Below are 26,383 nucleotides of genomic sequence, written 5' to 3'. Positions count from 1 at the left end.
CGATAGAGACGGCGTAGATAGATAGATAGATAGATAGATAGATAGAACAATAGAAAGAAAGAAAGAAAGAAAGAAAGAAAGAAAGAAAGAAAGAAAGAAAGAAAGACTCTGTAAGGTTTGGCAAATCCATCATGTGCCATTCAGAGTCCTGACAGTCTTAGTCTCTTAATGCGACTTTGGCTGCTAAGATCTAATCTATTATGAGGGCCAGATCTTAAGGATCTTTAAAGTACAGACGGATATTCCTCCATCTCCAGTTTTGGTGATTATGACACGAGGGAACCCCTTAAGACGAGCGGGAAAGCAGAAGAAGCTCACGAGTCACGACAAGCGCTTGACCTGATTTGTGAGTCGAATTTCTTCTGGGACAAAGTCAACGTGTCATCCTCAGATGTATATTGGTTTGTTTACGTTTTAATCGCCGGAAACGTCCATTAGCACACGAGCCCATTAAATTACCAGACTATTGAAAAAGATTTTTATAGTTTATTTATTAGGGCCGCTCATTAGCTGATGCAAAGCGCCTGTAACCCTCGAGGGTCGCAAGTTTAATTGAGCCTCTGTGGTGAAGCGCAGGAAAAGCCTGATGAAGACAACAGCTCAAATATTAGCCAAACCCGGACTTAAAGAGACAGTTCACCCAGAAATGAAAATCCAGTGATCAGTTACTCACCTTCATGTTGTTCCAAACCTGTAGGCTATGACTTTCTTTTACCTCTGTTTTGTCCATATAATGAAAGTTAAGGGGAACTTTGAGACTTTTTTTGAACTCTTTCCCCACCAGCGTTTTTGAAAAAAGTTGCCAGCCAGCGCCAGCGTTTTTGATCCTTTCCACAAAAGTTTCATGGCTCTCAGAATATTTTGTTGTATGAATCTGAACATCAATCAAAAGAAAGAGCAGACCCTTTGCTTTTAAAGAAAAAAAAAACTTTTATTCTAGCTTAATGCATTCTTTTGATCAACATTTGAATGGGGGTAAGTTTCATAAAAAAGCAGCATTTTGAGCAAAAAGCTGAGAAAATAAAGTTTTGGTCAAAAACTACGTCTGGATCAGATTCACAGTGGTGGTCAAAACCATATGGAGTCCATCAACACCCCTAATGCTCGCACAGTCCTGTAGCTCGTCATGGGTCAACATTTCATTCTTTTACATTAAAGGTGCACTATGTAATTTTTTTTTGCAAAATATCCACAAAAACACGGCCAGTGTTATATATTATGTCAGTTGAGTCTTTACAATATCCCAAATGTTTCCAACTATTTGTAAATCGTGAGAAATTGCTATTTTAACTAAGGAACCGGGATGTGTGAGGCAGTCGCCTGTCGATTGTGTCATATCTGCGTTACCCTAGGTTTCCGGTTTTATTTTGTAGAAACGCTTTACTCTCACTGCAGTGTGAACCAGTGTCATAGCAGCCGCTGAGCGAATGCACAGAGTAACATCATAACTTCATTTTCAATACACATTTTCACAGATGTATCTTATATGATAAACAGAGCTGTGTTACCTCATACTGATGACCGGAAAAGCGGAAATGGCGCCGGTGACTGTGTCATAATAAAAGTCCCGCCGCTCTTCTCATTAATAATTTCTCCAGCGGCCTTGCTCAGCTCCACAACACTCGGCCCTGCTCTGCTCATAATACAGTAACGTTAATAATCGCATTAACTTGATTTCTGCTCGAGTCCTATCCCGATTCTTTTCCACTGCTGTGAGGTGAAGACCACATGTCCCATGAATCCGTGCTCAAACTTGGCGTCATCAAACTACGCCTTTGTTTTGAATAGGTGACCTCTAGTGGACGGAAAAGTTACACAGTGCACCTTTAAGCAATTTTGATATGCCGTTTAATGTTGATGATCGCGTTATTTAACATATGCATATGATTACATATGACATTGCTTGTTTGTGCTTCTTCGCCTGTGTTTGGATCGTGAAATTCTGTTCACTTTCAGAAGATGCGTAATAGCACCCCAACCCCCAATGCCGGGGAAAGAGTTAAAATATCTCATCTTGTGGACAACATGAGAGCGAGTAGGCACTCTTTACCTCTAACTCTATCTTTACACGATAACGCTGTACTAAAAACGGAAACTGAAAAAAAGGTTTGCTGACAGACGTCAACGCCATCAAAACGATCCCCGTTCACATGGATGCGCGAAAGAGCTAAAACACAATATTATTCATTCCAGGCCAGTAGTTTGGCCATGTTACTTTGTAAAGAAACGTTACGCGCCTATAGAATGAACACATAATACGCATGCGCGTGACATCACCGTTTTCACAAATCCAATTACATGGAGACGATGACGGTACAAAAGACCATTCTCATGTAAATAAACAGCCAAAACACATAAGAGTTTTCCATTTTTAGTTGAAAACGGTGTTGTGTAAACAGCCTACCTCAGCAAAATGAAACCAATTTGGCTTTATCCAATGTTCAAATGGGATAGTTCTGGAAATGTATGCAAATTACTGCATTTTTAAGTAGATAAATCCTAATTTGCATATTTAGACAACATTTCAGGGAAATTCAACTTAAGAATACTAATATGTTTTATTTTTATAGTGCCTTTCCAAAACCCAAGGTCGATTTTTAATGTCTTAAAACACTGTGATGAATAGGCTATTCACCTGTGGTGTCTTGCCTTAATTCATTTAGCCACTTCTGAAGGGTGATTGATTTTACGACAGGTGATGCGAACAGTCAATGAAGTCAAGTTCAAGTTCACAGATGTCTAGACACGTCCCGTTCTACATCGTCCCTCATTCTTAACATTCAGGGGGTCTACTTGCCCTTTGACCCGTGCGTAAGTTGCTATGGAACGGCGGAGAGAGGGTTCAGTAATGTTCCCGTGAAAGGGCCGTGCTGTCAGGGCTGTCTAGTGACGTCCCCCCTCCCCGCCTCTCTCCGCAGCTGGGCACGGTCCCGGAGCCTGGGAATCTTCGGGCTCAGACCTGGTCCACCCCCCACCGAGACTCAGTCTAGCCGTATTCTCACCCCGCCATCTGCACTGTCCCATCTTGAGGCCAAGTTCAAATCTAGTCCCGACTCCCATAATGCACAGTATCGAGGTGCAGCGGTTTAGCTGTAATTGTGGTGATGTGTGTGTGTGTGTTTACGCACTGCTCAGTAAATATAAATGGAGGTCTGCCAAGTAAGGCCGGCGTCGCTTGTCGGTTTTGTAATTGGTTGCCGATGCTCTGAAGGTGTGTGTTGGAGTCGGAAAGAGAATTACTGTGTGTAAGAATGTGTGTGTGTGTGTGGCTGTTGGGCAGCAGGGGGGTATAATAAAAGGAGTCATTTGCATAAGCTGCATGGAGCCCAAAGAGGGTGTTCGGAGGAAAACAACAAGAAAGAAAAAAGGACAAATCCTACGTTGTGTGGGCAGAAAGAGAAAGCGAGAGCTCGCGTATATGGGAGAGGGTGGAAATTAACAGAGAAAGACTTGAAGCTGCTCCCCTGTGGTAATGAAAGGCATCAGGAACCTCTCTGCATAATATTTGAACACTGTGACAGAGCGCTTACACTGTTTACAAAGACCCATTGAAGGAGAGAGAAAGAAATTGATTACGGATCATTTATTTTGCTTTTGATGAGCGCGGAACGTGAAAATATTAAAATGGTATCACCGTCGCTGTCTGTACATCTCTGTGTGAAGCTGTAGCGGATTGTGTTTTGAGCGGCAGGTACAACAGCACTGATCATTTGACTAATAACGTCTGTGCAATTCATAAAATCTCTGTTTGAGGAAGCAGCTCTTTTAGATTCGAAGTTAATGCACCTCGGGTAAAACATGGATCTGTTTCTCTTTTACAGAACTCGATGGATACACACTTGTGGGATGAAAATCCTGAGAGAACAATGGGAGCCTCAAGCACCTGACATTTAATGATGATGATGATGATGATGTTGTGTGTATATGAGAGCAAAAGTATTGTGTCTTTAATAAAACTAGTTTTTTTTATTTATTGTATTTGCATTGTATTTTCATTTTGATCATGTGAACCCTCTTATTTTATTTGCATTTATTTACAGTTGCTTAAATATATACACATACATGTTTCTAAACTTGTAGAGGAAAAGTAATTTATTTATTTATATAAATGTATTTTATTTGCTCTGACAGGCTTTAAAAATAGAAATATAATGTACATTGTATATACACATTTTTATATTAATACAAAAAATGTATTTTCCCATGTATTTTTTGTTTTATATTTTGTATTATATCTATATATAAAATATGTATTATTTGTATAGTATTGTACTGATAATTAAATAAAATATAAGTGTGATTCAAACGTGAATGAGTTCTCCATTTTAAGCTTTGTATTTGATTGAATCAGGTCTTGTCACACCTGACACGTGTTAATTACTGTGAGTTAATTGCCCATTTTCAGGCTACATAAAATACTTGTAGCTCTATATGATCATCTTGAACGGCAAGTTTCAGCGAGCATGCAAATTTGTGTTTCTTCACGAAGTTTTGCAAAATATTTGAGCAAAACGTTTAAAATATAATAAATTATGTTAGCACGATTTATTTAAAATCGAAATGTGTTAACATGTTTTAAATTATTAGGTAGCCTACACCTTTAAGAAATAAGAAAACACCCTGCTAAAATGTAGCTGATTTAATTTGTCATGAAAACGCTGTCTTTATAATTTAGTACTATAAATTGGACGTGGATATCTATGTTTTTTTTTAGTCTATATTCATAATATTATTTGACATAAAACAAATTTCACGAAAAGCATGTATAATTTTCTATCCGTGTAGGCTATATCAATTTCTCTTGTTCCTCATGCATCCATGCAAATGACTGTGAGAAAGTCTCTATCATTGACCTCTGAGCCAGCCAGCATTAAGTGTTAATTAGCCAATGAATGGAAGAGATGTGACGAGCAGACGCTAAAACGTGCCGGGAATCCCGCACGCGAATTCTCTAATCCTATTTTTTATGATATGATAGCCTACCATTGAGAAGGCTCGTCGATTAATATTCATAAACTAAGCCGTCGACATTGGAAGGATAGCGAGCAACGTCAGCACGGCCTACTTAGTATTCAAAACACAACGTTCCCCATTGGACGGTTACGAATTTCGAATTACGAATCAACGTCAGCGAGAATCGAGATCAAATGAATATTCAAAACACAGCTTTCACCATTGGGCGTTTTACCAAGAGACGTCAGATGGACTTTTTAATATTCAGAACTTAACTTTCGCCATAGTAGGATTCATAAATTCTCGTCAAAGATGGATTTCCGTAACAGACACACTTATAAAATAAGATGGGTATTTGTGTGTACAGTTAGAAATGAGGAGGGGGGGGGGGGGGGGGGGTACCTTTACACAAAAGGAACTAATCATGTTATTTAAAAGAAAATGACTTTCTGAGTTGTGGCTCAGTAGCCTATCCTACCCATCCTACCTACACATTCATTCACAACAATTTTAGATTTTGTCGGATCTGTAATGGGTTCTACACAGAGAACAGTTCGTTGAAATAAGAACAATCACACCTTTGAAGCATTTATAACCTTTAAGACGAGATTTTCAACCATCAACAAATATAGGCTAATAGAATTAATTATATTATATAATAGAATATTACAGAAATACAATTCTAAATCACATCTTTAAATAAATAGTCTTAAATAAAATATCTGTTGATTATGACACTGGGAATTCAAACTACTATTTTTTCCTGTAATTTTATATATACACATTTGTAAAGAAACACGCGTCTATAGAATGAAGAGGTTATACGCATGCGCATGACATCACAGTTTTCCCAAATTTGCGATCTTGTAGTTTACACGGAGATGATAACGATATTGTTTCTAAATACTTGTAGGCTACTTTGAAAGCCCCTTGTTCAAAACTTTGCGTTTTAAGGCCCCCAAACGTCTTTGTTGTGTAAATAAAAAGCCAAAACACTTAAAGTTTTCAAAAAACGGTGTCGCGTAAATGGACCCTAATAGTTAGGCTACTTCAGCAAAATGAAACCATTTTTTTTAAACCTGACTTCATCCAATATACATACACACACACAGTATTGCATTTTGAGGTTACAGTTTATAGGGCCTATGTAAATGTACAGGAAATATTTGTAGTAGGCTAATCTTCATTTATGGATTAAATTGAACAAAATGGTTTCATAAAATTGATTGTGACAAAAGAAAACCCCACAAATGAAATGAATAAAAACAAATATGTAAGAAGCAATTTGGTTCTTTACTGGTAATGACCTTGACTCCTTTAGACCAGACGACTAAATGAATATCAGATGGACCGGCTGGTCGCTCCCTAGAGGACAATAAACTGGACCAAAGCCACAGGTCAGAGTTCAGAATGACAGGTCAAGAACTGCTAATTGAGTGGCGATTTCCTCTTTCTCCCCAGTGACCAGTGCGGGCGGATGACACTGACTGAGCTCCTAAAACATCTGCATGCCAATGAGCACATGACCATTATAGATAGATAGAACGATTGAACGATAGAATGATAGATAGATAGAACAATAGATATTAGATAGATAGATAGATAGATAGATAGATAGATAGATAGATAGATAGATAGATAGATAGATAGATAGATAGATAGATAGATAGATAGATAGATAGATAGATAGATAGATAGATAGATAGATAGATAGATAGATAGACATACAGACAGACATGTTTTCCTTCCTGCAGCTGTTCTTTGATTTCATTCCACAACTGTTGGTTTTCTTTTATTTCGCAGGATTTCTGTCTCCTCCTGAGGATATATGTATATTGCACGTTAGCATACCAATAGAGCCGGAGCCTGTGAACCCCCCTGACCCTCCGACCCCTCTCCCCCAAACATGAATAGCATCACTCAAGGCCTGGACAGGCTTTTCAGTCGGCCTGAGTCGTGCCTGAGCTCCTAAACATGATGATTTAATGTATCCTCAGCCCCCCGGGTAGCTTTTGCAGGGACTAACAGAAGTTTGTTTAAGACACAAACCCCCTCTAAAGACATGCCTCCCCGTCTAACGCTCTCTCTCAGTTACACACAGGCAAACGTCCCGCCCCTCCTCTTCTTCAGCCTCCACACTTGGCAAAATTAAGGGTCTGATCTAACAAGGGCTCTTTCATCCGCTGAGAAAGTATCTGTTCAACTGGCTTCTATAGGACTACACTGGCAAAGAAAAGAAAGAACATTTACTCATTCTGAACTGAACCCATAATAATCTACATATTAAATCACTGGAGAAGACATGAGAGAATGACCTGTAAAGGCAAAGTAGAAGAAAAAGAGAAAGAGAGATTAACAAAGAGCTAAAGACATGGTAGAATTTACTGTTGTTCTAAATTTACAATATATATATATATATATATTTTTTTTTTTTGTATCATTACAATTATCGTACACGCTACACTGTAAACCTGTACAAGTTGGCACAACTCAAATAATTTGAGGTAATTTTTAAGATAAGAAATTAAAACTTTAAGTAAGTAGAACTGGCAGACGTACTCATACATTTGAATTGCTCTTGACTTGAAAAATTTAAGTAAGTTAATTCACACATTTAACTTAAAATGATCAGCTAATATAAATTTAAATATTTTTAGTAGTGGCATTAACTATAACTAGTTTTGATAGCATTAGCATAGCTCTTGCTGAAAATGCAACAATATAATACATTTAACATGCCTGTTCTCAAACTATAAGCTCCACTCGTCACATGGTAACCCTAAAAAAACATATAACAGAAACTCTAAATTATCTAAATTCTAAATTAGCATAGCAAAACATTAAACACTACTAAATCTCCCACTTAACATTAATCTTGCAAATATATATATATATATATATATATATATATATATATATATATATATATATATATATATATATATATATATATATATATATATATATATATATATATATATATATATATATATATATATATACAAGTATATAAGTTATAACACTTAATTTTAGCATTTACTCTCCCTTTCGAGTGCAATGGCAAAGCATGCTGGGCAATAGAAATCCCAAACCAGTTTGAAGTCATTTTAAGTTAGTCTAAATTAAAAGAAACAAGTTCATAAAACCTATGGTCATGAGCTTTGGGTCATGACCGAAAGGACAAGATCCCGGATACAGGCGGCCGAAATGAGCTTTCTCCGCAGGGTGGCTGGGCGCTCCCTTAGAGATAGGGTGAGAAGCTCAGTCACTCGGGAGGAACTCGGAGTAGAGCCGCTGCTCCTCCACATCGAGAGGGGACAGCTGAGGTGGCTCGGGCATCTGTTCCGGATGCCTCCTGAACGCCTTCCCGGGAAGGTGTTTCGGGCATGTCCAACCGGGAGGAGGCCCCGGGGAAGACCAAGGACACGCTGGAGGGACTATGTCTCCCGGCTGGCCTTGGAACGCCTCGGTGTCCCCCCGGAAGAGCTAGAGGAAGTGTCTAGGGAGAGGGAAGTCTGGGCATCTCTGCTTAGACTGCTGCCCCCGCGACCCGGCCCCGGATAAGCGGAAGAAGATGGATGGATGGAAGTTCATAAAACTAAAAACAATGGAAAAATTTAAATGACTTAAAATGTGTCAGTTTCATGAACTCAAAAGAAAAGGAAAGTTCTAAATTGGCTCATTAGTTCATTTGATTAAACTAATTTGTTTCATTTGAGTTTGCCCTAACCAAACGACCGATTAATTATTTTGAGCGTCAGGCTTTGCAATGTAATTAAAATATAAGGAGTCTTTATTAATCAGCTTTAAGGTTGTTTTCCTTGTTGCTTTATTCAAGTGAATATACCTATTATAAATATAGCCTATAGCTATGCTAATATGTTGTTATTGTTGGGGGAAAAGATTAAATCAACAAAAAAGAACATTGAGGTTTTTATTTTTTTATATTATAATAAAATTTGAGTTTCAGTTTACGTTAGAGCTCAATATAGGCTATTTTTTATGTTAAAATACATTTTTTGTTTCAGTTGCTATATTATATATTATATTATATTAATTATTTTAATGTTAAGTTAAAAAAATAAAACATAATTGTAGACTCTTTCTGTAAGATTTTTATATTTCCTTTGACGATAGCGCCCTCATGCGACAATAGTAAGACGTTTTGGACATTGAACATTAGACATTCGACTGAGGTTCCGAACTAGACATTTTCCAGAGCGACTTGATAAAGTAATGCAGTAAAAGATAATAACTTAAGACTGTAAATATAGCGTCTTGATTTTTTGTGGATTGTTTGGTGGAGCATTGCATTTGAAACAAAGCATATGCTGTATCAAAGCCGTGCCATATAAATCGATATTACTGACTGAAATGAGACGGTTATCGTGCAAATTTCAAATTTGTCTTTATTGCGAATGTAGATTACGTATTTTAAATATATGAACCATATGAACAAGAATAAGAGACGTGAAGGAAAAACTGCGACCCCGGCAGGACTCGAACCTGCAATCTTCTGATCCGAAGTCAGACGCCTTATCCATTAGGCCACGAGGCCACTCCTCCTGATTTACTGAAAATACCCTATACTATGTTTTACGACCACGTTTGCGAAAATGTAATTATTATCAATTATATGAAACAAATAATTAACAGAGGATGAGAAAAATAACGAAATTATAACTCCCTATATCTATGGGTATCTCATGAATATTAAATAAGTACTGCTGACGTTGCACGGTAAACTTCAACTCACGTTACAGCTTTTTTTAAAATTGATTTTAAAGAGTTTCAACTAACGTCACAGTCATGGGGTAACGTACATTCACATTGAATTAAAAAAGACAAATACTTAAAAAAACTTTCAAACCTAAAGGTTAAATCAAAATATGAAAGTGTTTACAAATGGAAACACATTTTACAGCTTTTTAAAATGAAAAACAAAGGCTTATTTCCTCCACATTTACATTTATGATTACTAAATTTAGCTAAAAGAAGTAGCAAATTAATTACCGTAAGTAATATTCTTTATAGTAAGCTTTCTCATAGAAGAAAAACCCTTTTAAAGTACAGTTAAAAGCTGGGCATGCTTATGTGAGCATAAATAAAATCTGACCAAAAACAAACTGAATGAGGACAACTCCAAAATAAATGTTAAACTGCTTCATCATGTAAACCACAAAATTTACAAAATATATCAGTCTCTAAATATTATGGCTTCAAGCGTCTCGTCTCCAGCGTTGATAAAAACATCACAGGCGACGTTATCACGTGGTACCAAACCACTGGGTGTCGCTGTGAGGCAGGTCGAGCTTTATAGAAGCACAGTATTTCTTCGGATAGCGCTGTAGTGTGCATATGTGATGCATCCGAATGTGTCTGTTTAGGGTCATTTGCTGCATTTGAGAGGAACATGTTTACATGACTATAAAGAAAGCTGTTTGAAAGTACATTAGCATGGACAACCAGACAGCGTCACATTTATCCAACGGTGGTTAATCAGGTATTCTGAAGTAAGGCTGTCCATGTGAAAACGAGTTTGTGAATTCTCTGCTTAAATAAAATAAGAAGCATGCTTAATCAAAATATTTAAAATACCTGTCTTTGTATTTATGTCTGCAGTAAATAAAACCGAATTTCTCATTGTAGCCCCAACTTTGTACTTTAACTTGTTGCTCAGGAAAATAATAATAAACAATTATTCATAATAAAAGCAACAACATATATTAAACATCATTAAAATACATTATAGAGTGTAATTAGATGTCAAATGTATGTATGAATATTTGTATTAAATCTATTAAACTTAAAAAATACAATAGCTTTGGAATATGTTTGAGCTTTGCACAAATAACAACATCTTCAAGTCGAAGGAAATGCATAGCCAGTCTTGACACGTTTATTTGTGGTCTGTGAGATGCATCTCTGTTTATTTTTCATTTGCCAGGAGTATGTTTCACCCAAGGCCCTGATATGATGCTCCGTCTGATATCATGTCTCCGGTGGCAGACCGTCGTACAACCTGGCGTTTGGTTAAGGTGGTGCTCCACCTCAGTGAAGCCCCAATCCCAGCAGGGCTCAGATCAGACCCGACTGAACCCTCTCAGAATCCAGATGCTCTCCAGGAACCTGCAGGAGCAGATATTTCGGGGCCGGACACAGGAGTACACGGATGAAGATGTTGAACGCAGTATAAGACACTTGGAGCAACATGAACTCTGGGGGAAAGAAACAGACCTGTTACCTGACGTAGAACTCAAATTACCTCAGATGTACGGCAATGACATTGATGAACACTTTCGATTACTTGCCCAAAAGCAGAGCCTTCCTTACCTTGAGGCAGCCAGCCAGCTTCAGGGGGCACAGCTTCCCGGGATGCCCAAGGAATGGGCTTGGGAAGTGGGCTGGACTCGGTATGGGGCGGGCGGAGAGAGCCATAGGGTGAATTTCCCAGATGAGAATGCTATTGTGTTTGATGTGGAAGTCTGCATGGCGGAGGGACACTGTCCTACATTGGCCGTGGCGGTTTCCCCAACGGCCTGGTGAGGGTTATTTGCCGTAACAGGTCAGGGCCATTCATTTCACTACTGATTCCAGAAAAACCTTTTTATTTGGTGTTTCAGGTACTCATGGTGTAGTAAGAGGCTCATAGAGGACAGATACACCTGGTCTAGTGATCTGATGCTGGCTGATCTCATTCCCCTGGAGACTCCCACAAACTCCAGCCAGCCGCGGGGCGGAGAGTGGCAGGAGAGGCTCGTGGTTGGACACAATGTGAGCTTTGATCGGACGCACATTAAAGAACAGTACTTACTGAAGGTGAGATCCATTTCAGGCTAATTTGAGTCTCATTTCAGATGTTTCTTCCATTTTCTATAGTTTCTAAGGGTGCAGTGATATTAAAATTCTACATTATTTGGTCTTAAAACATTAATAAATTAACTGAAACTGTAAAATCTAAAATGCTACTGATTTTATTTGCTACAGATCATTATATAGTACAGCAGGCTTTCCCAAATGGTCAATTGGAGTTGATAAAAAAGCTAATAATTAAGTGAATCAAATCATAATAAATCACTTGAAATATTGTATCTGTTTATTTGCATGTCATGTGATCAGCATCAGAGACCAATTTGTTGTTAAATTATTGAAATATTAATTTAAAATCTTAGGTGATACTTCAAGAAAATATTTTATGTAAAAGTTTAGGAGTCCCTGCAGTGCTGTTAAATGGTAACTAAAATTAAAACTATTAAAAATCATTGCAGAAGCTAAAATAAAATAAAATATGAACATTAGATGAAAAAAACTTTGTAAAATAAGTTAAAGTACTTAACTGAAATAAATAAATGATAAATAAATTAAAGCTAAATAGAAATTAAACTAATAAAAAAGACAAAAGCACATAAAAAATGACTTAAAATGAAACAAACTGAAATTATAACTGGAAATATAAAATAAATAAAATTAAAATAAAAGCCAATTCTGAATATTATTAAATACTGTATGTAATGAGATTTGCTAAAGAGTATATATATTATAAAATTATGTGTTTCGAGTGAACATGCACAATTGACACACATACATATCCAATATCAACTGATTCTGATAAATTAAACAAAAATCTTAATATCAGCTGATAAATATGATTCTGATATATCATGCATGTGCTGGTGGGTTGGTCTTTGCAGGGCTCCAAGATGCGTTTCCTGGACACAATGAGTCTCCACATGGCAATCTCAGGGCTGACGGGATTCCAGCGCTCGCTCTGGATGGCCAGCAAGTACGGCAAGAGAAAAGGCCTACAGGAAGTGAAGGAGCACATGAAGCGCCTCGGCCGGCGCTCTGAGGGCCCGAAGGTTTGTGTAAACCTTGCAGCTGTTATCAGATCTGCCTTAATAGTTTACAGTGCTGTAGACAGTATTAAATTGTATGTATTTTCTCATGCAGATTGGCTCATGGGAATGGGTTGATATCAGTAGTATTAATAACCTTGCTGATGTTCACGCTCTCTACGTGGGAGGAGAACCATTGAAGAAAGAACCAAGGGATGTGTTCGTGAAGGGCAGCATGTCTGATGTTAGGACCAATTTTCAAGTAAGCAGGAGTTTTTTAGGGGGGTCTACTAGAATAGGTTTTCATGTTTGAATGTTTCATGCTGTCTGAAACACTCTCTATGAAGCCCCTCCTTCCGAAAATCACAATGGGCTCTGATTTGTCAGCTGGACCAGTGTGTTATGATTGGTTAACCATTTTACTTCCATGAGTAACCACAAGTTTTAGCTTCTCGGGTGTAAACACTGCGTCCGAAATCGCATACATATATATATATATATACAGTCCCCTCCAAAAGTATTGGAACAGTGAGGACTATTCCTTTATTTTTTCTGTTGACTGAAAACATTTGGGTTTGACATCAAACAATTTATATGAGACAAAAGATCAACATTTCAGCTTTTATTTCCAGGTATTTACATCTGGATCTGTTACACAACTTAGAAGATATAACCTTTTGTTTGAACCCACCCATTTCTCATGTGACCAAAAGTATTGGAACAGATTAACTTAAAATAGATTAAAGTGAATAAGACTTAATATTTAGTTGAAAATCCTTTGCTTGCAATAACTGCATCAAGCCTATGCTATGACCCATTGACATCACCAAACTTTTGCATTCTTCTTTTGTAATGCTTTTCCAGGCTTCCACTGCAGCCTCTTTCAGTTGTTGTTTGTTTTGGGGGGTTACTCCCTTCAGTCTCTTTTTTAGCAGGTAAAATGCATGCTCTATAGGGTTTAAGTCTGGAGATTGACTTGGCCAGTCTAAAACCTTCCACTTTTTGCCCCTGATGAACTCCTTTGTTGCTTTGGCACTGTGTTTTGGGTCATTATCTTGCTGCATGATGAAGGATCTCCCGATCAGTTTGGTTGCATTTTTCTGTAAATTGGCAGACAAAATGTTTCTGTACACTTCAGAGTTCATTTTGCTGCTGCCATCATGTGTTACATCATCAATGAAGATCAATGAGCCCGTCCCAGAAGAAGCCATGCAAGCCCAAGCCATGACATTACCTCCACCGTGTTTCACAGATGAGCTTGTATGTTTGGGGTCATGAGCAGATCCTTTTTTTCTCCAAACTTTAGCCTTTCCATCACTTTGGTAGAGGTTAATCTTTGTCTCATCAGTCCATAAAACTTTGCCCCAGATTGTTTGAGGCTTGTCTCTTTAGTTTTTGGCAAATTCCAGCCTGGCCTTCTTATTCTTCTTGCTAATGAGAGGTTTGCCTCTTCTGGTGTAGCCTCTGTACTTTTGTTCATGAAGTCTTCTGCGGACAGTAGACTGTGATACCTTCACTCCTGCCCTCTTGAGGTTGTTGCTGATGTCACTAACAGTTGTTTTAGGGTCTTTCTTTACAGCTCTCACAATGTTTCTGTCGTCAACAGCTGATGTTTTTCTTGGTCTACCCATTCGAGGTCTGTTACTTAGTACACCAGTGGTTTCTTTCTTCTTCAGGACATTCCAAATGGTTGTACTTGCTATGGTCAATGTTTGTGCAATGGCTCTGATTGATTTTCCATCTTCTCTCAGCTTCACAATTGCTTGTTTTTCACCCATAGACAGCTCTCTGGTTTTCATGTTGGTTACACGTCTAACTATAAATGCAGTCTGCACAGGCAAAACCCAAATCTGAAACTGAGTGCAGACATTTAGTGCTATTTATTGTTTGAATAATCAATGTAATAGGACACACGAGGGCAACAAAACACACCTGTCAGTCACATGTTCCAATACTTTTGGTCACATGAGAAATGGGTGGGTTCAAACAAAAGGTTATATCTTCTAAGTTGTGTATCAGATCCAGATGGAAATAAAAGCTGAAAGATTGATCTTTTGTCTCATATACATTTTTGGATGTCAAACCCAAATGTTTTCAGTCTACAGAAAAAATAAAGGAATAGTCCTCACTGTTCCAATACTTTTGGAGGGGACTGTATATATATATATATATATATATATAGAATATATTATAGAAAAGAATAGCAGAGTTCACACCACAGCTATAATGATAACGACACAGAGAAACGATATCGTTGGAATCACTTTCAGAACAATTTTATCCAGCTAATGAACGATAAAAACATTGACAGCCAATCAGAATCCATCCTGCTGTAATGAGCTCGAGCATTTAAAGCGGCAGACAAGCACGTGTTTAGAATAAAGAGACCGATATCGTCTGCTGGTGTGGACCCTAATATAGTTATCTTTATAGTTGTGAACTTAGGTGTGAACGGGCCTTAACACTTGGACATGCTGACACAGTGGATCTCAAACAGGACTCGCCCCTCTTTTGTGTATGCCTCGGGTGGGAATTTTTAAAATAATGAATATTGTGATGTGTACTTTTTTCATGCTCAAATAATAGCATAATAGGTCCTCTTTAAAGCTGCACTATGTAACTTTTTCGTCTGCTAGAGGTTGCCTATTCAAAACAAAGGCATAATTTGATGACGCCAAGTTTGAGTGCAGAATCTTGGGTCATGTGGTCTTCACCTCACAGCCGGTGGAAAAGAATCGGGATAGGACTCATGAAATCATGTTCATGGATGTGATTATTAACGTTACTGTAGTATGAAGCAGAAGCAGGAGCGATTGTTAATAAGAAGAGCACAACACAAGCCTCGCGAGCAGCGGGACCTTTATTATGGCCTAGTCTCCGGCGGAACTTTTATTATGTCACAGTCGCAGGTCATGAGTATGAGGTAACGCAGCTCTGTTTATCATATTAGATACATCTGAGTGTGTTAAATAATGTATAGATATGACGCAATTGACAGGCGACTCCCTCACACGTCCCGGTTCCTTGGTTAAAATAGCAATTTCTCATGATTTACAAATAGTTGGAAACATTTGGAATATTGTAAGTATTCAACTGAACAAAATATATAACACTGGCCTAGTGGTTTTTGGATATTTTACTGAATTGTTTTTACAAAGTGCACCTTTAAGGATGCTGCATGTTATGCCTCATAAACATGTTATACCATTTCATAAATTAATACAAGGACAAATAAAGGAATAAATCAATTAATAATGTCTTTGTTTATTGGATGCTGTAGGAGCTGATGCAGTACTGTGCTCTTGATGTTTTAGCCACACACGAGGTCTTCACAGAGCAGCTGCCTCTCTTTATGGAGAGGTATGACACTTCATTTACATAAACCCGCCCCCAGCTTTACATTGTGGCACATTATTGTTTTGGTGACCTTGTCCTCTGCATTTTTCTAGGTGTCCTCACCCAGTGACACTTGCAGGTATGCTAGAAATGGGCGTGTGCTACCTTCCTGTCAATCAGAACTGGAGGCGGTACTTGGAAGATTCTCAGGCCACTTACGATGAGCTGCAGAGGGAGATGAAGAAATCCTTGATGATTTTGGCGGACGATGCCTGCCAGTTATTAGAGGATGATCGGTAAACATGCATTGGTTTGCTTCTTTCTTCCATAATATGTATTAGAGTCTCTTAAAGGGCCATGAAATCCGCCTGTCATGGGAAATCAATAGCCGCGTTTTCAATGTTAGGCCAGTGCAAGCCAGACTTTGCTTTGACTTTGATTAATGTATTTCTTTTTATTGTAAAACTGAGGTAAACTTGTGTGATGTTGCTCCAGAGAGGCGTGTTATGGGCGGGTTTTAGTGAAGCGTGGTTTTGGGCTCTGTGCTACTGGTCTGTAGCCTAGAAATCTAGACGCACCCTAGCGGCAGCAAATCTAATTTGCCACGAGTGTAGTCTAGCAACTCTCGGTAGACCTGTGAGCTGGAAAAACCAAACTCTGGTCAGGCCAATCACATCGTGTATAGAGTCGGTGGGCGGGCTTAACATAATGACGGCAGAGTTGCCGCGGTTCCGCGTGCTACTCGTAAACAAAGAAGCTGGCGAACAGCGGCCTTTCAAAACTGCTTTGGCCGCGACTCTGGAAGACTTGGAGTTAAGCTTTTCTTTGAGAAAAGAACAAAGACCGGCACTGAAGTCATTCTTAAGAAAGGAAGATGTGTTCGGAGTTTTGCCGACCGGATACGGCGAAAGTTTAATCTATCAACTAGCTCCACTTCACGTTGCTCTCTGGTTGGTTGTAGAGCTATCCTATTGCGTGCAGAGGGAATTTGAAAGACAACCGTTTGTCCTGCCCCTCCGATTGAGCCCTGCCAATGGTGAGTTCCCAGACCCAACATCTTGATGTGGGTCTGGCTTGTCAGGCTAACAGGTCTGAGGATATTAGCAATTAATAGTGACAAAGGAAACGTGACTGGCCTGGCACGCATTAGCACACCCGCTTTTGGCCCGACAGTTTAAACGCCGCTAATGTGTGCTGTCATGAATAATTAAGCGACGCGTCTTCTCATAGGATAAGGACACGCAGTCTCACGAATAATTATGAGACACCAATAAGTAATCACTGTACTGTAGTAAAGTAAGATATAGAAAACCTAATTTTAGGAAGACTATAGTACAAAGAAAGTATATAGTACATCCTGTGACGTTGATACTGTAAGATTACACATTTATACATTGTTATATCTAGGTTCCAATGTAATAGAATATAACTGAAAACATTATCTATATTTTTGTTTTACATTTTGAAGTAAACTTGAGGAAATTCTAAGGAGATTACGTCAGGCCGTGTAAGTGTTTGAGACATTAAGTATTTTGTCTTTATGCACTTCCTGACTATTTACCATGACAAGTTTAGAGCAATACTGCCTGAGTGATTGGATTAGCATCTATGCATTTGAATGACACTGTTATGCTGATTGAATTAGGACAGGTCACACCGTTATGTCTAAGGTGTGTCCTTTACCTACACAACATATCAATTCCTTTGTTTGAATGTCTCCTCCCCTGCTGTATAATCCCTCCCCCTGAAATGTAGATAAATTGCATTATTTTGTACTGTTAAATTAGACTGTTTTCGGACGACCTGCAGCACAGAGAGTTCTCATTAAAAGAATAACTTCTGTTTGATCCCGAAGTCTCCTGGTCTTCATCTTCTGAGTTTCCTACACTTTAGAAGATAAAAGTTCACAACAATAGGAAGACTTAATTTAAACCCGGAAGTTGAATGTAGCTCAAAAAAGACTCAAATTAACTAGTTTTCGGCTACTATTAAAACTAAGGGATGGTAATATTTGTCTTCTGTGACGTTCAACACGCACAACAATCTTAAAATCTCAGGAAATTAAGCTTAGTGTTTTATGACCCTTTAAAGTATCCACTTTTGCAGACTATACAGTTCTTTATTTGTCTTAATTAAACTAGACTGGTGTAACATAGATTATGCTAACCATATTTGATGATCAATAGTCCAATATTTAGTGATTATTGGTGTGGTCTGCTGGTCAGGTACAAAGATGATCCCTGGCTGTGGGACTTGGATTGGGACGTTCAGGACTTCAAGCAGAAGAAAATGCCTGTAAGCAAGAAGAAAGCCAAACAGGAGGCCGAGGCGACAGCGGCAGCCAACGAAAATGTCCCCAAAGACTGGGACGAGGGTAAGGGTTTTTTAATCCCACATTTGATCTTGCATTATGACAATATATCATTGCTTGAACAGTTTGAACACATTTGGTGATGATTTTGCAGTAACTGGGTTTCAATGTTGATTTACAGTATTTTTCTTTCTTGAAATGTTTGAAATAGTTCACAGTCAAAGTTCCTTAAATACACTACGATTCAAAAGTTTGTGGTCGGTAAAAATCAGCAATATTGTGAAATAATTTTACAGTCATTTTTTTTTCTCTTTTTGAATATATTATAAAATGTAATTTATTCCTGTGATGAAAAGCACAATTTTCAGCATCATTACTCCAGACTTCAGTGTCACATGATCCTTCAGAAATCATTCTAATATGCAGATTTGGCGCCTCTCATTATTATTAAACAGTTGTGCTGCTTATTGTTTTTTGTGGAAACCCTGATACATTTTTTTTCAGAATTCTTTGATAAATAGGAAGTTTAAAAATCTATGACAAAACATGAATGTCTTTACTGTCACATTTTTAACCATTCTTCCAATTTTATTTGTTTGACCCTTTCCTCTTTGGTAATATTTCAGCTATCTCTCTTTCTACAGTCGTTCTATAAATGTCCTGCTTGCTCACTCTCTCTCCTCCCCCATCATGAGTGTACACACCCCTATTTCTGATTGGCTAGAGCGTTTTGGTGCTCCGTGGATCGGTTCTAACCACTGCGTCTCCTTTTTACACAGCCAGGACTATGTACAAACACATCTTTTTTCAGAACAGACATTTAGCAAATATTCACAAAATTGTTTGTTTAGATTTACATTGTTGTTTACATTGTTGATTTAAATTTCCAGCAGGGTTTCTCAGAAACCCTTATTGCACCTTTAATTGATCAAAATGTGTGGAACCCTGAATCTAGATAAGAGGAACAATAATGTTAACCCTCTGTTTCAGACCCAGGTCCTCCTTCAGAAGATGATGAGGCTGGTCCACACCCAACAAGAGAGCTTTTACAGAGACTGAAGGAGACAGTCGGCTGCCTGCCAAAGAGAAGACAGCATTTACCAGCCCACCCCAGGTGAGCGCCGCCCCCATTATCCCTTTTGGGTAAAACAACACAGGGTTCTACGTTGCATGAGTGCACATATTTATGTATTGTTTATGGTCAGCTGGTACCGTAAGCTGTGTGTGAAGCTGTCTGAGGCCGAGGAATGGTCTCCTGGAGCCAGTCTCATCAGTCTGCAGATGAGGGTCACGCCCAAGCTGATGGGCCTCACGTGGGACGGCTTTCCCCTGCACTACACTGACCAGCACGGCTGGGGTTACCTGGTACCAGGCCGCAGAGATAACCTGGACATCTCAGACGATAGTGAAGGACCTGTATGTCCATACAGGTAAAATATACCAAGTATAATAATGTGTTTATTAGGAAAATGTACAGTGGCATGACAGAATCTTTCGTAAAACTTGGTTTCCAGGGCAATTGAGAGCATCTATAAGGAGTATTGTGAGTGGAAGGGGAAGGAACAGCCCCAGTATCTGGACAGCCCACTTTCTGATGACCTCATGTTGACGGACAGTGCCGTGTGGCAGAAGGTTAGAACTTTGGCATGTTACTAAACAGGGTTTTTAGGGCCGGTATTTTTTGTGAAAGTATCTATATATTTTTGTGTCGTGTGTAGGTTGAAGAAGTGAGTCGAATGGAGGTGTTTGATGATGAAGTGCTTAGTACAGCAGGCCCATCCAAAAGGATCAAGGTTTGCTTCATTTAAATATTATGATAACCAAAAAGATAACACAAAATTGTGAAAGTTATTTATAAAAAAAGTATTAAATGTTATATTTTTAAATATTAATATTACATTATTAAATAGTATTACATTATAATTAAATATTGTTTTTAAATATTATCAAAAATATTATAATTTAACACTATGTAGTATTTCATTTAATATTTATATTTTACTATTTGTAACCATATTTTTTTTTTATAAAAATATTAACATTTAAAAAAATATTTAAAAATGTAATTAATATTAAATTATATATTAGAGGATTTATTACTATTTAATATATTTGTAGCATTTAATATTAACAATATTAAATATTAAGTAATACATTTTTATATTTGTAATATTAAAATCAATTTTATACTATGATTAAAATATTATTATAAAAAGATTATTCATATTATAAGATGTATTCAATGATTATTTAAAATATTAATTAAAAATATAATTTTATGATGTATTATAATTTATTACTATGTAGTATATAATTTAGTATTAATTATATTTTTTACTAATATTTTTTATATTTCTAGATTATTTAATACTATCTAATATATTTTGTAGCATTTAATATTAACAATATTTTTTTTGTGGTAATTATTTTAATATGAATTCTTTTAGAGAAACAATACATACAGGTATATAAAAGCCACAAAATTAGAGTATAAATAAATAAATATATATATATATATATTATATATTCACATACATACCTATACATAAGCATATATAATAGAGCATATGATTAACAAAAAATATTAACAATTTTCAATATTAAGTAATACATTTTTTATATTTGTAATATTAAAAAACATTTTATACTATGATATTATTAAATATTATTATAAAAAATATTATTATATGATATATTAAATAGTATTTCATTATGATTATTTAAAAGTATTAATTAAAAAAATAAAAATGTTATTAATGTTTTGCAAATGTTTTTGTAATAATACCTTTATTTGCTCAGTAGAAAAAGCAAAATTCATTAAGCGAAAACGGGAACGGCGAGTGTCCCTATCACCACGGAAACGGACCATACAATGATGTCAACATCCCTGGGTGCTGGTTCTTCAAACTGCCTCATAAGGTACAGGATTGCATGTCTGTCCTGGTTGTACAATGCAGTCATTGAAGTTTTAGTCATATAGACTCAAAATTGTTTAAAATAACAGGACGGAAATGAGAACAATGTGGGCAGTCCATTCTCAAAAGACTTCCTGTCCAAAATGGAGAGCGGTACGCTTCAGGCAGGACGTGAAGGCACGAACGCCACACGGGCGCTAGAGATCAACAAGATGATGTCCTTCTGGAGGAATGCCCATAAACGCATCAGGTTTGAGACTTCCAAATCTGCTCTTTTTTTAAATATGATAATGTTTTGAATGTCTTACAGCTGATATTTCATCTGAAATCTCTTATTTTGTCTCTTTTTCAGCTCCCAAATGGTAGTATGGCTCCGAAGGGCAGAACTGCCGCGCACCGTCAGACTGTAAGTTAACAGCGTCTTCTAGTGCGTCTTCTTCATTTGATTACAAGCATTGCAACTCGTCTGACGTTCTCTTTGCTCCGTCATCAGACATCATGACTATGATGAGGAAGGGCAGTATGGTGCCATTTTACCACAGGTCATCCCAGCTGGAACGGTCACTCGCCGGGCGGTAGAGCCCACGTGGCTGACTGCAAGTAATGCTCGGGTACGACAACTACAGTGCTCTGATAAAAATGACAATTCACAATTAATGAAGATAATTAATTACTTCCATTCATTAATTTAAATATTTTCATTTCACTAACTTTTTGTAACTATATGTACACTACTAGTCAAAAAGATTGGAATAATTTTTTTTTTTTTTTTTTTTTGAAAGAAGAAGAATGCATTCATCTGAAAACAGCACATATAGTACAATTGTGAAATATTATTACAGTTTAAAATAACTTGTCTATTTTCATATATATTTTTTAAAAGAGAAAGAAATTAAACCTTTTATTCAACAAGGATGCATTAAAATAGTCACAACATTTATAGTGTTACAAAAGATTTCTATTACAGATAAATGTTGCATCACTAAATTACATTTTAAAATGTATTCAGAAATATTCAAATTTAATGTTTCATAACTGAATAAATAAAGCCTTAGTGAGCATAGGAGACTTCTTTATTATCTTAATTATCCCCAAATTTTGATCTGTACTAGGTATATAATATATATTTTTTAATCATTTGATATATTATTATTTGTTAAATATATTGTTTTTATATAGTTGTATAGTTTTTTTTATTATTATGGCTGATTTAGCTCCATTTCGTTTATACCTATAACATATCTGCCACCATAAGAAAAAAAAATCATGCTTTGGTAAATAATGATGAGGACAGAAAAGTTATTGAAATTGATAAAAAGGTTGACAAAAAGTAAAAAAAATTATGACATACTAAATCGTAATGAGATCAAACATCACAATTATGTCCTAAAAAGTTACAAATATGGCAATTTCGACATGTATCTTTTTTTTTTTGTCAGAATTTCAACATTATGTCATAATTATGACTTATCTCATAATTTGGACAATTTGTTGGTATTGTGTTTTGTTGTTATTTTATGTTTGTTTTATTTTTTTATTTTTAAGCTATTTATGTACAACACTTTGGTCCATTTTTCTGGTTCTGAAACCACTTTATAAATATTTTTTTTTAGATTAGAAATCGTTATTGTCCACATGTGGAAATTCATCTTCAGCCTCACAAAAACATAACATTGACTTACCAATAAAATACAGTAAACACACAAACATTCCTAAGAAACTTACAAGAATTACAAGCACAAGACATAAAATAAATGTATAAACTAATTACACTAAGACCATAAATAAAATAACTAAGTAATATTATATTACTAAAATAACCACCCTTAGTTACATAATGTACATAGACCTAATATATAGACTTAGTACAAAGATCATTTATTTAATAAAAGAATGGCAATAATGGTATAAAAAAAGATTTCTTATTGCTGTGGGTACCCTATTTCGTCTGCCTGAAGGGAGTCTCAAATTCATGTTGGAGATGGTGAGTAGAGTCCTGCGTTATTTGTAAAGCTTTCCTCCTGGTCTGATTTATAATTGAGTTGAGAATTTGTGTTTTCTGAGTTGAGAAGTGTTCTGTTTCTTTCTTATGTGTGGAAATGGGCTCCCATAATTATGACACTGAAGTGCATTAAAAAGCAGTTTGTGTTTGTTTTGCAGAAGGATCGTGTGGGCAGCGAGCTGAAGGCCATGGTGCAGGTGCCTCCTGGTTATCACCTGGTGGGAGCAGATGTGGATTCTCAAGAGCTGTGGATCGCTGCCATGCTGGGCGAAGCACACTTTGCAGGAATGCATGGTATTCCAGATGCTGTTTCCTAGCCATTAGATTCCAAGAGGCAATTCATGATGCTTCAATGGAACAAACTACACCCCATAGGTCATTCTTAATCTCGGATTTCCAGGATGCACAGCGTTTGGATGGATGACGCTCCAGGGGAAGAAAAGTCAGGGCACGGACCTGCACAGCCGTACCGCAGATGCTGTGGGCATCAGCCGCGAACACGCCAAGGTCTTCAACTACGGACGGATTTATGGGGCCGGCCAGCCGTTTGCCGAGCGACTACTCATGCAGTTCAATCACCAACTGAGCCAACAGGAAGCAGCCAGTAAAGCTCGGCAGATGTACGCCCTTACTAAAGGACTGCGCAGGTAGCCAAAAAAACTCATTTATGGTTTACTTGACTGTGTATGCTGTTTGTTCATTATTATTATTATTTCTATTCATATATTCTGTCTAGGGACTACAGATGAAAAATAACTGTGGCGCATTTACTGAAAAGTTTATTAATGTGCACTGTCCCTGTTACAAATAAATGAGGAAAAAAAAATCTAAAAAAAGAATAAATATATATATATATTTTTATCTTTTAAAGAAGTAAGATATACAATTAATCTATATTACATTATTTAAAATAACTTGTTATATTATAAATTATTCAATTATTTAAAATATAAAAAATACAGTACATTAAATAAATAGTATTCAATTCTGATTGTATTGTTTCAAATATTATTTAAATATATATGCCTTAAATAATTGATTATGTGCAGATATCACCTGTCTGAGGAAGGGGAATGGTTGGTAAAGAAGTTGGATGTAAAGGTGGAAATAACTGAGGATGGCACCATCTCACTCCAAGATTTGCGTAAAATCTCAAAACTGGCATCTCAAAGGTCTGCTGACTATCCCATTTTAAGAACATCTATGTTGGACAAATTAGCATTTTATACTTTTGTTTTAATCCTTGAAGCACCACCAGGGGGAGCAAGAGGAAGTGGAATCTCACAGGGCAGCGCGTGTGGACGGGCGGGACAGAATCAGAGATGTTCAATAAGCTGGAAAGTATCGCCCACTCTGAGGAACCAGCCACTCCTGTGCTGGGCTGCAGGATATCCAGAGCTCTGGAACCTTCTGCTGTTCAGGATGAGGTGAGGGAACACTTAAGTTCCTTCAAGGGTTTTTTCCATGAAGTATTTTTTATAATTCATTATTTCAACAATCTTGAAGCATTGATACCTCTGAGTTGATGTTTCTAACTGCATGCAGTGACAAATAGATAATGAATTAACTAGGCAACATTATAACAAGCACAAACAAAATGTGATTGGTGAATTCTCTGCAGAATCATGGGTATTTTCACCAGGAATTCTGATTATTTGAAAAACTTGAAATAATGTGGGCTGATGGAGATATTTTTACTTTGGAACCCGACTGTTGCACTCTATTATTAAGAGCTGTTACTGAGTTCACAACGGACTCCTTTTAACACTAATGTGTATTTCGAAATGAACTGGGAACCAATACTGTGATGCATTCCTTACAGTATGTTTGAGGAAACAGCTATAAATATGATGTGTAATTGAAAGTAAAATCAAATATATTACACAAATAGTTTTTTGTTTAGCATATATGTTCAGCTGTAAAAGTTCATTTGGTGTTGACCAATAAATAGCATTATTTATTTTATTTTTTTTTCAAAAAGAGTGATGTAGCACAAATGATGTAGTATGTAAATTAATGTTGTGAACCAACCGTCTTTAAAGAGGGCCTATTATGCCGTTTTACAAGTCTCCATTGTTGCAGCACCTCACTTCCCAGTCTGTCAGTAACGCTCAGTTTAGTTCCTGTCTCTATTAAGCCCCATCTTCCGAAAAGCGAAATGTGCTCTGATTGGTTGGCTGGACCACTATGAGCGTGTTTCGGAAATGTCAACACACTACTAGCCAGGCCTCGCCCCTTTTTTTGCATATGCCTTTGGTGGGAATTATTTAAATGAGGAATATTGTGAGTGTTTGTTCCCGGAAGAAAACTCAAGACTACAATAGAGGTGTAAAAAAGCATAACAGGTTCTCGTTAAGACAATATTAGTATGGTGTATCTTTAATTGTTCACATTGGTTTTAGCTAATACGGTTCTATTATGCTTTAGTTTATTACTAGCAGAGTTAACTGGGTGGTTCAGAGTTCAGCGGTGGACTATCTTCATCTGATGCTGGTGGCCATGCGCTGGCTGTTCGAGGAGCACGAGATTGACGGGCGCTTCTGCATCAGTATTCACGATGAGGTGCGTTACCTGGTGACGAGTGAAGATCGCTACAGAGCTGCTCTGGCCCTACAGATCACCAACCTGCTCACCAGGTGAAGACCAACCTTTGTTTTCTGCTACTTGTGGCATTACTCTGTGAGGTCCATGCTTGAATATTTCTGTCCGTTCTCAGGTGCATGTTTGCCTATAAACTGGGAATGATGGATCTGCCACAGTCAGTGGCTTTCTTCAGTGCAGTGGACATTGATAAGTGCTTGCGGAAGGAGGTGACCATGGACTGTGTGACTCCATCCAATCCCACAGGAGTGGAGCGGAGATACGGGTTACCACAAGGTAAGACTAAGCCTTAAAGTGCCCCTTTATTATGCTACTTTAACCCTCTGTGGGTCTTCTGTCATTTCTGACCCCAATTTTTTATTTTTTCAAATGTTAAAAATCGTAGCTTCATCAGAATGGTATGGAAATTGGTGACTTTATTGGTACTTGG

At 37.2% G+C, this 26,383-nt stretch overlaps 1 protein-coding gene across 2 annotated transcripts in view; it reads left to right on the top strand.

Annotated features, from left to right (window-relative positions):
- Positions 1 to 10,290: 10,290 nt before the first annotated feature.
- polg (polymerase (DNA directed), gamma) overlaps positions 10,291 to 26,383 on the top strand; it is an 18,477-nt gene continuing 2,384 nt past the window's right edge. Inside the window, exons 1-22 of one of the 2 annotated variants that reach the window (XM_079810414.1) lie at positions 10,291 to 10,466; positions 10,901 to 11,495; positions 11,577 to 11,772; positions 12,645 to 12,812; positions 12,904 to 13,050; positions 16,069 to 16,148; positions 16,238 to 16,420; positions 18,350 to 18,498; positions 19,426 to 19,549; positions 19,641 to 19,865; positions 19,950 to 20,067; positions 20,154 to 20,228; positions 21,238 to 21,354; positions 21,440 to 21,600; positions 21,703 to 21,756; positions 21,844 to 21,961; positions 23,511 to 23,646; positions 23,753 to 23,999; positions 24,402 to 24,524; positions 24,602 to 24,779; positions 25,780 to 25,988; positions 26,069 to 26,229. In XM_079810414.1, the coding sequence (XP_079666540.1) occupies positions 10,927 to 11,495; positions 11,577 to 11,772; positions 12,645 to 12,812; positions 12,904 to 13,050; positions 16,069 to 16,148; positions 16,238 to 16,420; positions 18,350 to 18,498; positions 19,426 to 19,549; positions 19,641 to 19,865; positions 19,950 to 20,067; positions 20,154 to 20,228; positions 21,238 to 21,354; positions 21,440 to 21,600; positions 21,703 to 21,756; positions 21,844 to 21,961; positions 23,511 to 23,646; positions 23,753 to 23,999; positions 24,402 to 24,524; positions 24,602 to 24,779; positions 25,780 to 25,988; positions 26,069 to 26,229 (3,538 nt within the window). In that variant the 5' untranslated portion in view covers positions 10,291 to 10,466; positions 10,901 to 10,926. The remainder of the gene's footprint in view (positions 10,467 to 10,900; positions 11,496 to 11,576; positions 11,773 to 12,644; positions 12,813 to 12,903; positions 13,051 to 16,068; positions 16,149 to 16,237; positions 16,421 to 18,349; positions 18,499 to 19,425; positions 19,550 to 19,640; positions 19,866 to 19,949; positions 20,068 to 20,153; positions 20,229 to 21,237; positions 21,355 to 21,439; positions 21,601 to 21,702; positions 21,757 to 21,843; positions 21,962 to 23,510; positions 23,647 to 23,752; positions 24,000 to 24,401; positions 24,525 to 24,601; positions 24,780 to 25,779; positions 25,989 to 26,068; positions 26,230 to 26,383) is intronic. The other variant, XM_079810413.1, reaches the window with a different exon arrangement.

The sequence above is a fragment of the Gobio gobio genome (assembly GCF_949357685.1).
Source record: "Gobio gobio genome assembly, chromosome: 25".
NCBI lineage: Eukaryota > Metazoa > Chordata > Actinopteri > Cypriniformes > Gobionidae > Gobio > Gobio gobio.
The sequence above is the reverse complement of the archived record's forward strand: the minus strand, read 5'-3'. Positions and strand labels throughout refer to the sequence as shown.